Raw genomic sequence first — 12,531 nt, forward strand, 5'->3', positions numbered from 1 at the left:
CGATTAACTTCACCCGTCAGAAAAGAAAATCGAACACAAGTTCCGTCAGACAATATACAAAAATATGTTTATGTTGCTGTTAATGAAAGTATCCTAAAAAAAATTAGCCGGTTATCTATGAATTTCGTCATAGTCGTTTTTACGATATGGTCGAGTCGTCAGACACGTTGAATGAACTTTATTTATTATTAGACAAATTTATTTTCGGGTTTTTTCTTATAATTTTTAGGCTAATTAATTAAAGAAAATTCGGTATGTCGTAAAATCGACATGTTGCGGGAAAATTATAGAAAAATGCCTCGGAACAAAAAAAGTCACGGAGGGAAAGTGTGTTAGACTCGATCTAATGAAGCGATACTCATTAGAGATAGTATCACAAACTTTTTTGCCGACGGACACTATAAGGTTTGTTTTTTCCATTTAAAATGATAATACTTCAGAACGGGTAATAACGTAACATACTTTACAGCTATTAGGGCTGAAATACTAAAAATAATTATTTTTGGCACTCTTTCGTTTCGATCCAAGCTGCTTTCGTTACTTTATTGTTTAATAATAAGTTGATTTCATTTTTATTACTAATTTATATTAATATACTAAATAAACTTAACAATATTTTGTAACTTAATAAACTTTAGAATAATTTAAGAATACTGGTTCAATAACACATTTCTTGGCTAATATAAATGCTCATCATGAACATCCTGAAGATATGGATTTATGTCATAACCATCTGCGTAGCCATAACCATCGTAGATATCATTCAATCCTAAAAAAAAAGAAATTAGTATTGTGTATTATTCGAGATTAAACAATTATTAAAAGACAATTATTATCTGAAAGATGTACGTAGCTTTACTTAGTTCAAACAAAGCAAATCAACTGCAGAATTATCTGTGTTAATCCAGCCGTCATAGATTTGACCTCTAAAAATCAAACGAACAACCTAAATTTTGCCAAGAATGTCAATTTTTGACCCCAAAAGTTGAAAAAAAAAAATAGTTACTCCTACTCCTGGCTACCCATAAAACTCCCCTCGTAGGGTAGGGGGCAATGGACTACATCGATTTAACAAGCATTTGTACGCCGGAGAAAAAAATGTTTAAAACAGAAAATGTAGCTGGGATAATTTTAAACAAAAATGATACTTGGCCCTTTTTGTGTAGAACAAACCGTTCTCTCATAAACAACGCTTGAAATGACCGATGATTTTAAATGTCAGTTGCGTGTACCAAATTAATTTTTTACTAAAATTGGTATCAACTTGGCAAAAAAAAATTTATTTAAAAATTCTTTATAAAAGGTATATAATTAAAACACCCTATTGGGCTACATTACAGAACGTTTTCGGAACTAATATTCCATCATCAGTGTATCCTAAAAGTATTTGACCACTTCAATTTAAGAAAACATGAAATTTAAAATTTTGACCAAGGTTAATACAAAATGTGGTTAATGCTTACTGACTAATTGATTACCCTTTAGACATTTTGTTTTAGGACTACCAACCTCCAGTGGAGTCTTAAGTTGCCATGTTATCAATTCCAATTGTAACTTAAACATCATAGCATATAAGATCAAATAATGTAAGTTAAATTCAAATTAAAAACATTTAACGAGTTTTTACCCAACTATTTAGTGGCTCAAAACATGTACACTTAGTAAGTATTAATATATTATTATTATATAACCTTTTATGTATTTTTAAAATTTATATATTTTTAAAATAAAGTAATTTTATTATTATTTTTAAACTAGTTGATCAAGAGTAGTAAATCGATGTAAAGAACCGCTATTTTGTGACGCTACCCGTGACGAACCTCTCTTGTGGCGCTAGTTCCGTTACGCTCTCCTCAGAATTTAACTGTAGAGAAAAAAGTAATGCCACGCCAGTATAGAAGCTGCGCTTCATAAGTGGTATTTTTAAATTTACTTAATAACCGTTGGGCTTAAGTATAAGTAACACTTATATGGAATGAAAGATAATTTAAATGTCTTCCAGTGTAAGGTATAGGGTATAAGATATAGGCTGTGCCATTTAAAATAAAAATAATATTCAATGTCACATGTAGCCGAAATTCAACTAAAATAATAAAACACCTGGTATATTGAAATGATAAAAATTTAAATTTTATTGATGGTTTAGTATCTTCACCTGGTATATCGCTGATGTTTATTGATATGTTGTATATAACCACGACATACTTAATTATAATTAATTGTTAAATCATAAAAATCAGAAAATATTTAAATATTTCAAAAATGAAAAGAGATAGGTATAGAATACCCAATATAGTTTAAAAGTTAAGTAAAGTTGACTTAAGTTGACCACCATAGATACGGTCACAGAAGTAACCTCTTTTGTTACGCAGGATACAAGAGATGGATGGAGGAGAGAATTAGGCGTTAGTGAGTACCTGGTCAACGTAATTGACAGATACTTTACTGACAGGTCTATAAGAGAAAAATATACCAGCATCAGTTTGTCGCAGGGTGTTCCGCAGGATTCAGTACTAGGTCCCATCCTGTGGAATGTCCTGTACGACGGGGTGTTGCTGCTACAGATGCACTCTTGTAGCTTATGCCGATGATCTCGCACTGGTTGCGAAGGCGACTCAGTCAGAAAAGGACATGGCTAATGCGGCTAACACAGCCCAGCGTCGCATTAGTAGGTGGATCAGAGAGAACGATCTACAGCTAGCACTTCAGAAACTCTTAGTTCTCAAAGGGACCCGGAAAAAATCCTATCTTCGATTTATAGTGAAAGGTGTGGAGGTTGCACCGGTTAAATCAATTAAGTATCTAAGAGTCTGTTTTTTGGAAGGACTAAAGTTCGAAGTACACATCCAAAAGACAGTAAAGAAGGCGAACCGAAATCTGGAGACATTGATATGGCTGATGCCATACATTGGAGGCCCAGGTAGCACCAAAAGAAAGGTGCTAAATGGAGTTTTCCAGTCGGTGGTAACCTACGCTGCCCCCGTGTGGTATAGCGTACTAAACACTGCGACATACGCTAAGCTAATGAAACATTCGCAAAGGCGAATGCTGCTTAGGGTATCTAGCGCATATAGGACAGTTTCAAATGAGGCTCTATCTGTCATTGGAGAGGTGATACCGATCGTTTTGTTGTATTAAGAGCATGCGAGGATGTATACGAGGAGGATGGAGGTAAATATAGATGAGAATGAGAGAGAAAAAACGATCGTAGAGTGGCAGAGAGAATGGGCCAATGATAGTGGAAAGTCAAGGTGGACGAAGGAGCTTATTCCCGATTTGAGACCGTGGTGAGAATGTAAGTTCAGGAAACTAGACTACTTCCTGACGCAGTTTCTGACCGGGCATGGTAGTTTTGGTACCTTCACAAATAAAATAGGTAAATTTTCCTCGGCAGACTGTACTGTTTGTGGGGTACCGGACGCTCCCGCCCACATTTTTAACTGCCAGAGATGGACAAATGAGAGGGTAAATTTCGAGAGGCGAATGGGTTTCGGGCTGGATGAAAGAAACATTGAAACATAATGTTGAGAGGAGAGAAAAGATGGAGAGAAAAAATGGAGAGAAGTACACTGTCTGATTTTTGTGGAGATAAAGAAAAAGGAGCAGGAGGACAGAGGAGGAAATTGAGACAGGGATATCAAATTTATGGTTAATATTATTTATTAGTTTATGGCCTAACATCTGAAACATTTTCTGATTTGCGGTAATAGGTATGGTTATTTATAAATTTTCAGTTTTTTATTTTAGTTGTTTATTGAGTGAAAAGACCACCTCTCTGGAACGGTGGTTAAGGTTTTAGCCATAACACGGTTAATCCGGCACTATCCTGGGGTCTTCTGGCCTAGTATCCTACTCGGCCGAAAGATGCCATGGTGTTTTGTTCCGTGGCGTAGATGTCCAAAAAAGATTTTCCCCACCGTTGCCTGTCAGAATTCAGTGGATACCTTCTTAGGATCTTACTGGAATCTGGCAATACGGTAATTTAAAAAAAAAGTAAAGTTGTCGTACTACAGCTTATCAGCTTAATAAAAACAGGATATTTCATTTGAAATAAGTACATTATAGTCGGGCAGATAGCCAAGCGGGCTAGGAGGCCGATTCTCATTCGCTTCACTGTCGAATGGTTCAGTGGATGTGGGTTCGAGTCCCAGCTCGGTGTACAGAAAAATAAAAAAGGCTAACGCAGCAGTTTAAAATTCAAGATGAATCTGCGGCTTAGACTAGGACTAGAATATGCTGGTGTCTGATCGGCCTATGGTGGAGCAGTACGGCAAGAGATAAGGGCTTGCGCCTTGGTGATACTCCTCCATAGATTCCTACCGGAAGGGCATGACGCCTAAATACCGGTGTATATATATATATATATATATATATATATATATATATATATATATATATATACATACATTATAGCTTGAATTTGCTAATAGAACAGTTTATTATTTTGCCTACCCTGTAAAAAATTTAAACGATTTCGGAGTGGACATCCAAACGTCAAATGTTATTTAAAAATGTAATTTTTATTGAAATAAGTTGTGACTTTACCCCATTTAAACATAATATTTGACATAATCTTCTTAAAAAACATAAACAATAATTATCCGCTTATTTTTCAATAACCACGAAATCGGAATCAGTATTAAAAGCTTTTCTATGCAACTGCCTACTTAGTATTTCACATCCAATAAAACTAACATTAAATCATACTTCAAAGTTAAGGTTAATTGAAAATATTGGAGAGGTATAATATCCTTTTCGCTGCCTGACATTTAAAGCTACTTAATAATCCAACCGGATTTATTTCAACGTAATCCATTGGAGAAAAAGTTATCTTTCGAACAGGATTTACAATATACCGTGCTTTTAAAAATACTAATATAATATTTCATTATTAATATGTTTTTAATTACTTAGAAAAAAAAAGAAAAAATAATATTAATAATAGTTTTAGATATTTAGTTTTAATTACCACCTATGAGGAGTGTCTGATATGATTGTCTTCATATTTTATAAATCAAGTTTATTCAAATGGAAATCTTTTACCATATTTCTTTTTTTTTTAATTGAAAAATTTACCCTATCTACCATGAAATGATTATCGAAAATAAAGAGTACGTTATTTGAATATATTAAATTTTATAATACGATTCTATATATTCTAGATAATTTGCAATATCAGCATAATTAAAGTCTTTAAACTAAAAGTTTTTTGATATTGTTCAGGATATTGAACCTGTTGCGCTCATTTACAAAAAGTGAACAGTCAATAAAAAAAATGTTTTACACTATTTTTTTCGTCATAAATTTTACATTTAGGAAAATTATTCTTACAGAGTAAGCCTCAAAGATATAATCCATCTTCTGTATAATAGAGAAGTTCTTCTTAATAATATATAAACTATCGAATACATCTACCGAAACAACAAAATGGAAGTCAGAAGAGATGGACAATTTACAGAACATATAGAAATAGGCAACGGAATAAGACAAGGGGATTCATTGAGCCCCATGCTCTTCAATTTGATCATGGATGAAATCATTAAAAGCGTTCACACACAAAGAGAATACAGAATGGGAAACAAATAAATAAAAATACTCTGTTACGCAGATGACGCAATATTGATAGCCCAAGGTGAAGATAGTCTGAAAAGATTTAACACAGATTTAAAATAAGAGCAAAAGAATTTAATATGACAATCTCATCTCAGAAAACTAAAACAATAGTAGTCAGCAAAGAACCAACCAGATGTAAAATAGAAATTTATGGCATCAGTATTGAACAAGTAATGGAAATAAAATACCTGAGAATTACACTGTTCGATTCGAACTCTCACCACTTAGGCTGGGGCAGCAGAGATAACAACGCTCGAGGTAAGTCTCTTTATGACTTAGAAAAGATTTGTATATGTTAAATAGAGGCGCCGAACCTACCTTTATTAGTGTTCGTAGCCAAACAGTCATAGATATTACGGTGGCAACAGCTGAAATATCGAATAAAATTCAGAAGTGGCAGGTATCGGAGGATACCTCTATGTCTGACCACCGCTGGCTAACCTATAATATTAGTCTGGAAAAAAGCCTTATCAAATCGCACGACCCTAGGAGGACGGATGTAGAACTCTACAACGGACTCTTAAAAGATCCTCTGCGGAATGAAATGGCTTTAACTTCAGGAACTAATACACAATTGGAAAGGTATACGGTATCTATCCAAAACAAAAATAAGCTATGCTTATACAAAGACATCTCCAATAAGGATGGTCCAGGAAAGTCGCAAAACCAACTCTTGGTGGTGCACTGAATTGGAATACCAGAAAGATAGCAAGAACAGCTTTTATTAGAGCAAAACGCACCAAACTTAAGGAGGATTAGGATTCTTATCAATCAAATCTCAGAGAGTTTAAAAAAGTCTGCAGACAACGACAAAGAGCTGCTTGGAGAACCTTCTGTGAGGAAATCGAAGATCTCCCGCAGGCTTCCAGGCTACAAATAGCGCTCTCAAAGGAGCCACATCGACATGTCGGCATATTAACGAAGGAAGATGAAAACCAAACTTGCAACCTTTGCGAAAGTGCTGAGGTCCTGATGAAAACCCAATTTTTTGGTTCTAGTGTCTCAACAGCACCAAACTGGATGGAAGAAGCAATCATACCCTCAATAAACCACTGGCATCTCGCCAGAACAATGATTAATGAGAAAAAGGTAAAATGGGTCATATTGTGCTTCACCCGTTTCAAATCACCAGGGCCTGACGGCATATATCCAGCCCTACGACGGTGTGGACTGAAGAAGAAGAAAAATATAGATTGATTAGATAATCATAATCAATCACAATCCATGTTCGATAATGTTCTTAATATATTTAGTCTTTTATTGCAGGATGCAACGAGTTGATCTAGGTGTTTTTTGTGTTTTTTCCAAGACAGCTTTTGCTCCAACCGCGTCCCCATAAATTTTACGTGCATTTTAAAAATGAGCTCTGAATTATTAAATTTTAATATTGGTTAACTGAAAGCATGTTTATTGGTCAAAACCATGTAGAATGTTTTAGATACCGAAAATTTAAATCCTGTTAGTATTCTAGTTGTTTTAGAAAATTTTATAAGGATTTCAATAGTAAAGACTAGTTTTATCGCTTGATATAAATAAATTATCTGCGTAAAGACAAGCTTTCAAAGGTATTTGTAAATTTTTATTTAAGTATATCATTTGTAGCAATTAACGAATAACATCGGCGAATCATGGAACCTTTAGGAGTCCGTTTTCGTCAATATGTTCTTTAGAGTGTAAACTTTAAATTCTTACTCGAAATGCTCTATGTATGCCATGAGAAGTTTTTAACCCTCCATCACTCGCACCGTTAAAAAAATCTAACATTTTTAAAATTTCGCCATTATTTTCTAAATATTGCTTCTTTTGGGTTCTGCAACCAGGAATACTCCTATGAAGACTCGTATAAGACTATGTTAAATAATGGTGGGAATACCTATTATAGCTAACAGCAGTTGTTGTTAGTTCAAATCCAGTGATCCTGAAGATGCCATGGAAGAAAACGGACAAGATGATGGTTATCCAAAATTTTATGGCAAAGATAAAACACCATGGTTGAAACATAAGAAACACATTCCCAAAGGTAAGACTAAAGCTTGTAATATTGTTACGAACTTACCTGTGGCAAAAGCAAAAGCAAAGGGCGCCAAAACCATACAAAAATGCTGTAAATTGTTTTTCTCGGATGCTATTATCATTAATACTGTAAAATATACAAATCAAAACCTTGATATGATGAGAGTGTTTTGTACTCGCCCTAGGGATTGTCCTGCTGTTGACTACGAGTAAATGCAAGCATTTATCGGACTTTTGTTTCTTGTTGGGGTAAAGAGAGCGCAACATTTAAATACTGACGAACTCTGGAAATTAGATGGCACAGCGCCAGATATGTTTGCAGCTACTATGTCCAAGAAAAGATTTCACCAAAGAATTAAGCTGTAAGATTTGACGACGCCACTATCTTGCACCTATTCAAAAAATATATGAAATGTTTGTCACTAACTGTTTATCTGCATACACTCTTGAATTCTATATGACCATAGATGACATGTTGGAAGCGTTCCGTGGTCGATGCAAATTTAGGCAGTATATTGCCAATAAGCCAGCGAAATACGGAATCAAGATCTATGCCTTGGTGAACGCTAGAACATTTTGCACACAAAATCTTCAAATTTACCCCGGAAAACAACCTGAAGGACCATATCAACTACCCAACGATGCATCTAATGGAGTAAAATGACTTATACGACCCATAAGTGGAACCGGTTGAAATGTAACTACGGATAATTACTTTTCCTCAGTACCCTTAGCCAACTCTTTATTAAACGATCATTGCTTGATAACGATAGGTACTTTGCGTAAAAACAAACAACAAATTCCCCCTGAGTTGACAAACGTAAAAGGAAGACCTTTATGTAGTAGCATGTTTGCATATGGTGACGATGGAAACAAGTGTGTACTTGTATCATATGTGACAAAAAAAAATAAGAATGTACTACTACTTTCAACACTACACAGCGATGGTTTAATTGATGAAAACACCAAAGAGTATACCATAAAGCCAGAGATTATTACTGATTACAACCTCACAAAAGGCGGAATAGATGTTGTTGATAAAATGAAGGCAGAATACTATGTGACTCGATTTAGCAATCGCTGGCCGTTGACTGTTTTTTGCAGCCTACTAAATATTTCAACTATAAACAGCCATATAATTTACAACAATAATACTAATATTGTAACATTTTGAAGAAACTACATTGCGGAGCTTGGCAAGCAACTTTTAATGTTCCATCTTCAAAGACGTTCCAATATCCCAAATCTGCCTTTTGCCTGAGTTGAGACTCGGGATCCGAAATATAACCGGAGAAAAGCCATCAGTTTCTCAAGGAGCAACTCCAACTATAAAACCAAGCTGTCCTTTTTGCAATGTAAATAAGAACAGGTTTACCCAACATTATTGTACTAACTGTAAGTTGCCAATATGTAAAGAGCACACTGGTTTAACAAATTTTACTTGCCACCACTGCCTAGAAGCGGAAGAAATCTAATTTTATGCGTAATGCGTATATTTTTTTTTGGAATAAATCCCCTTATTTGTTTTGTACCAGGGTAATGTGTATATTTTTTTAGTTTACCTAGTAGTTTTTTTTGCAGTTTTGTTTTAAAAAAATATAAGTTTATCGTTTTTTGTGAGTTAATAGCCAATAAACTTAAACAATAAGTACTAATGACTCATTTATTTGACCTATACCCATATGTTAGATAAAATCTAACACGCGACTGATAACGTAATTTTTTGAGGTGCGAGTGATGGAGTGTTAATAAATTCTAGACAGTTTTAAATGCTTTAAATGCTTTAAAAAATATTTACTGAATAACAGTCGGATTTGTGTATCGGAAACTTTTACATATAATGATATATAATTTAAATGTTTTACTTTTTAAGGTATATAATACCGGGTGTGCTATATAAAATATGGGTATTATTCAATGTCACCTGTAGGCCAAAATCAGGTACTCCAAAATGGAAACAACAATTCCTCTTTCTACCGTAGAAAGAGACTAAAACAAACCGTTAACGTGGAAAATAAAACCAACACTTTATCCATTTATAGATCATAGATCATTATCCTACTTAAGACCAATTTCAGAAACTATATCAAGACAACTTTGTAATAAGGTCAGTAACTTAAACATCTCTTTTAAAAGCAAATACAACATCAAGGCCCTCGTTAGCAAAACCAAAGTCAACATTGACAAATTAAATAAAAATAATAATTACATACTGTCTTGTGGGTATTGTAACATGACTTGTGTTTAGATCAGTGAGAAACCTTTCTCAAAAAATCAAAGAATATCTTCGTAACACAGATAAATCAAACTGTTTTTGAATTTCTGTTTTTGCAAAAAAAAAAGAAAAAAACTTTAAAAATAATAATAGTAACATCTACCATAAAAACGAGAACAGATACAGTGGTTAAAGGTGAAAAATGAGAGCCTTTTGATCAACTGCTGTGAAATATTAAGACTTAATGTCAAACGAGATATCTCGGTAAAATATAAAGACCAGACAAAAATGAAACGCCGGTTACACAAATCGTTAGTAAAAGTTTAATTTAACCCTTTATGTACTGGTGGGCTAAACGGTAAGACACATTTTAAACAATTTTTATGCTATAGCTTGGTGTTCCTTGCGCTTAGACACAGTCAATACGTGGCGTGGATTGTCGAGATCCCCTCCAACGACTCGCACATCAAATTTTATTTCGCTGACCGTTAGTAATATTTTTATAGTGATATGTTTATAGTGGTTTGCATGTGGTAGCAGAAGGTCAACTCTACGTCAACCAATCCCCTGTAGAAATAGTGACGCACTACAACTACCTCGGCACCATAATAAATGAAGAATGGACAACCAGGAGATTAGAGCACGTATCGGAAAAGCTAGATCCACCTTCAATAGGGGCCTTCTTCAAGAGTCACAACCTCTCTCTTGATACAAAACTAAGAATGCTGCGATACTACGTGTTCTCTGTCCTGTTTTATGGTGTTAAATCGTTGACCTTGAACGAAGATATGTGCAGAAAACTAGAAGCATTTGAGATGTGGCTATATCGGAGAATGCTTAAGATCCCGTGGACTGACCGAGTCACAAATGAGGAGGTCCTCAGAAGAATAAATAAGAACCGAGAGGTACTGACCACCATCAAATCTCGAAAGTTACAGTTCTTCGGATATATTATGCGAAATGAATCCGGATATGCTCTCCTTTAAGCCATCCTGCAAGGAAAAATATTTGAAAAACGAGGTCCACGAAGAAGAAGAACATCTTGGTTAAAGAACCTCAGAATCTGGTTCAGTACAACATATGTGCAGCTTTTCCGCGCTGTTGCAGATAAAATAAAGATTGTAATGATGATCGCCAACATTCGTAACGGATAGGCACATCAAGAAGAAGAAGAAGCATGTGGTTGATGGTGCTGCAATATTTATGAGTTTTTCAAGATTTTTATTAAAATGACCGGTAAGTTTTTCTAAAAATATATTGTATAGGTAACCTGTATTTATTTGTATTTGTGTGGTAATGCTCATTGATGAATTTAGTACATTTTACACCTTGTAATTATGGTGGTGGCAGTGCTGGGACACAAGGCAAATGCATGTTTTTTTGTTCCAGGCAAAAATAAACATTCCTATGCCGATTTGGAACGTACCTCTCAAGAGGAAATCTTTACTCTTTTTGACGACATTTCATCTGATGTGGATTCAAATATTGATGACAGCTCCAATGACGATGAGGAATCAGATGTAACAACAAATATGAATAAAAGTATTTTTGATATAGAGTCTTTGCCGATTATCTTTGAAGACGCCGTTTCAGTAGAAAATCAACTTGAGGTCGTCTTTGAGACAAATCAAATTGAAGCAGATGAGAGTGACGATGATGATACTCCGCTGGATATACGTAGAAGGAAATATTTTATTTTAAATACAATTTGGACTAGAGACTCCCAAAATTGCATTCCCTAAAAAAAAATTTAATGAACCAGTCGGCCCCAATATACCAGACAATATTGATTCTCCTAATGTATTTCTTTAACTTTTTACAAAGGACGTTACTGATAATATTTTCTTTCAAACCAATCTATATGAGGTTCAAAATAGCTACTGTGACGAGAATAGATTTACACAAACCAATGGAGAACAAATGCGGGTATTCTTAGCAATGAATTTACTAATGGGAATAAAGGGACTTCCTAGTCTGAGAGACTACTGGTCTTCCAGAGCGGATCTTCGATGTGTATATTTGTTTTTGTATGCCAAGAAATCGGTTTGTGTGTTTGCTCAAAAACTTGCATTTAAACGACAATTCTCTTCAACCTAAAAGACATGAGACCAACTATGATAAACTATATAAACTTAGGACCTTACTAAATTTTCTATCAGAGTCGATTTTTGCTTGTTATAATCGCTCAGAAAATCGAGCAACAGACGAGTTAATGATAAAATTTAAAGGACGTAGTTCCTTACGTCAATATTTACGAATAAAACCCGTAAAAACAGGCTACAAGGTCTGGATCAGGGTCGAGGAATCCGGATTTGTATGCCAATTCGATGTTTAACCCTTTCCGACACGGCGTACACTGTAGTGTACATATACTTCAAATGCTAGTAATGGGCTATTTCCGAATCAACTCTCTGTAAATTATGCGGCACACTGTAGTGTCGTATGACAAATTGCATATAAAATCGACGCATCACATCAAAACGTTTACCTTCTACTGTTTTGTGTAAAGTGACCATTCTTAGTACAGTGAATATCACGTTGGCGTATAACCTCAAATTAGTTATAAGTTTTTCTGGTGTTTTTTGCGTGTTTATCAAACTGTTATATTTTTCTCGAGTCTATTGTAATTTCAGGTAAGTTATGAATTATTGGTTTCTTAGAAAACTTTTAATGTTTTGCTAGCATGAAGG

General features: G+C 34.6%; 1 protein-coding gene across 1 annotated transcript in view; it reads right to left on the minus strand.

Annotated features, from left to right (window-relative positions):
* Nucleotides 1–586: 586 nt before the first annotated feature.
* LOC140447880 (cuticle protein-like) overlaps nucleotides 587–12,531 on the minus strand; it is a 102,671-nt gene continuing 90,726 nt past the window's right edge. Inside the window, exon 4 of the mRNA XM_072540790.1 lies at nucleotides 587–769. Coding sequence (XP_072396891.1) covers nucleotides 678–769 — 92 coding nt within the window. The 3' untranslated portion in view covers nucleotides 587–677. The remainder of the gene's footprint in view (nucleotides 770–12,531) is intronic.

The sequence above is a fragment of the Diabrotica undecimpunctata genome, chromosome 8, assembly GCF_040954645.1.
Source record: "Diabrotica undecimpunctata isolate CICGRU chromosome 8, icDiaUnde3, whole genome shotgun sequence".
Taxonomy (NCBI): domain Eukaryota; kingdom Metazoa; phylum Arthropoda; class Insecta; order Coleoptera; family Chrysomelidae; genus Diabrotica; species Diabrotica undecimpunctata.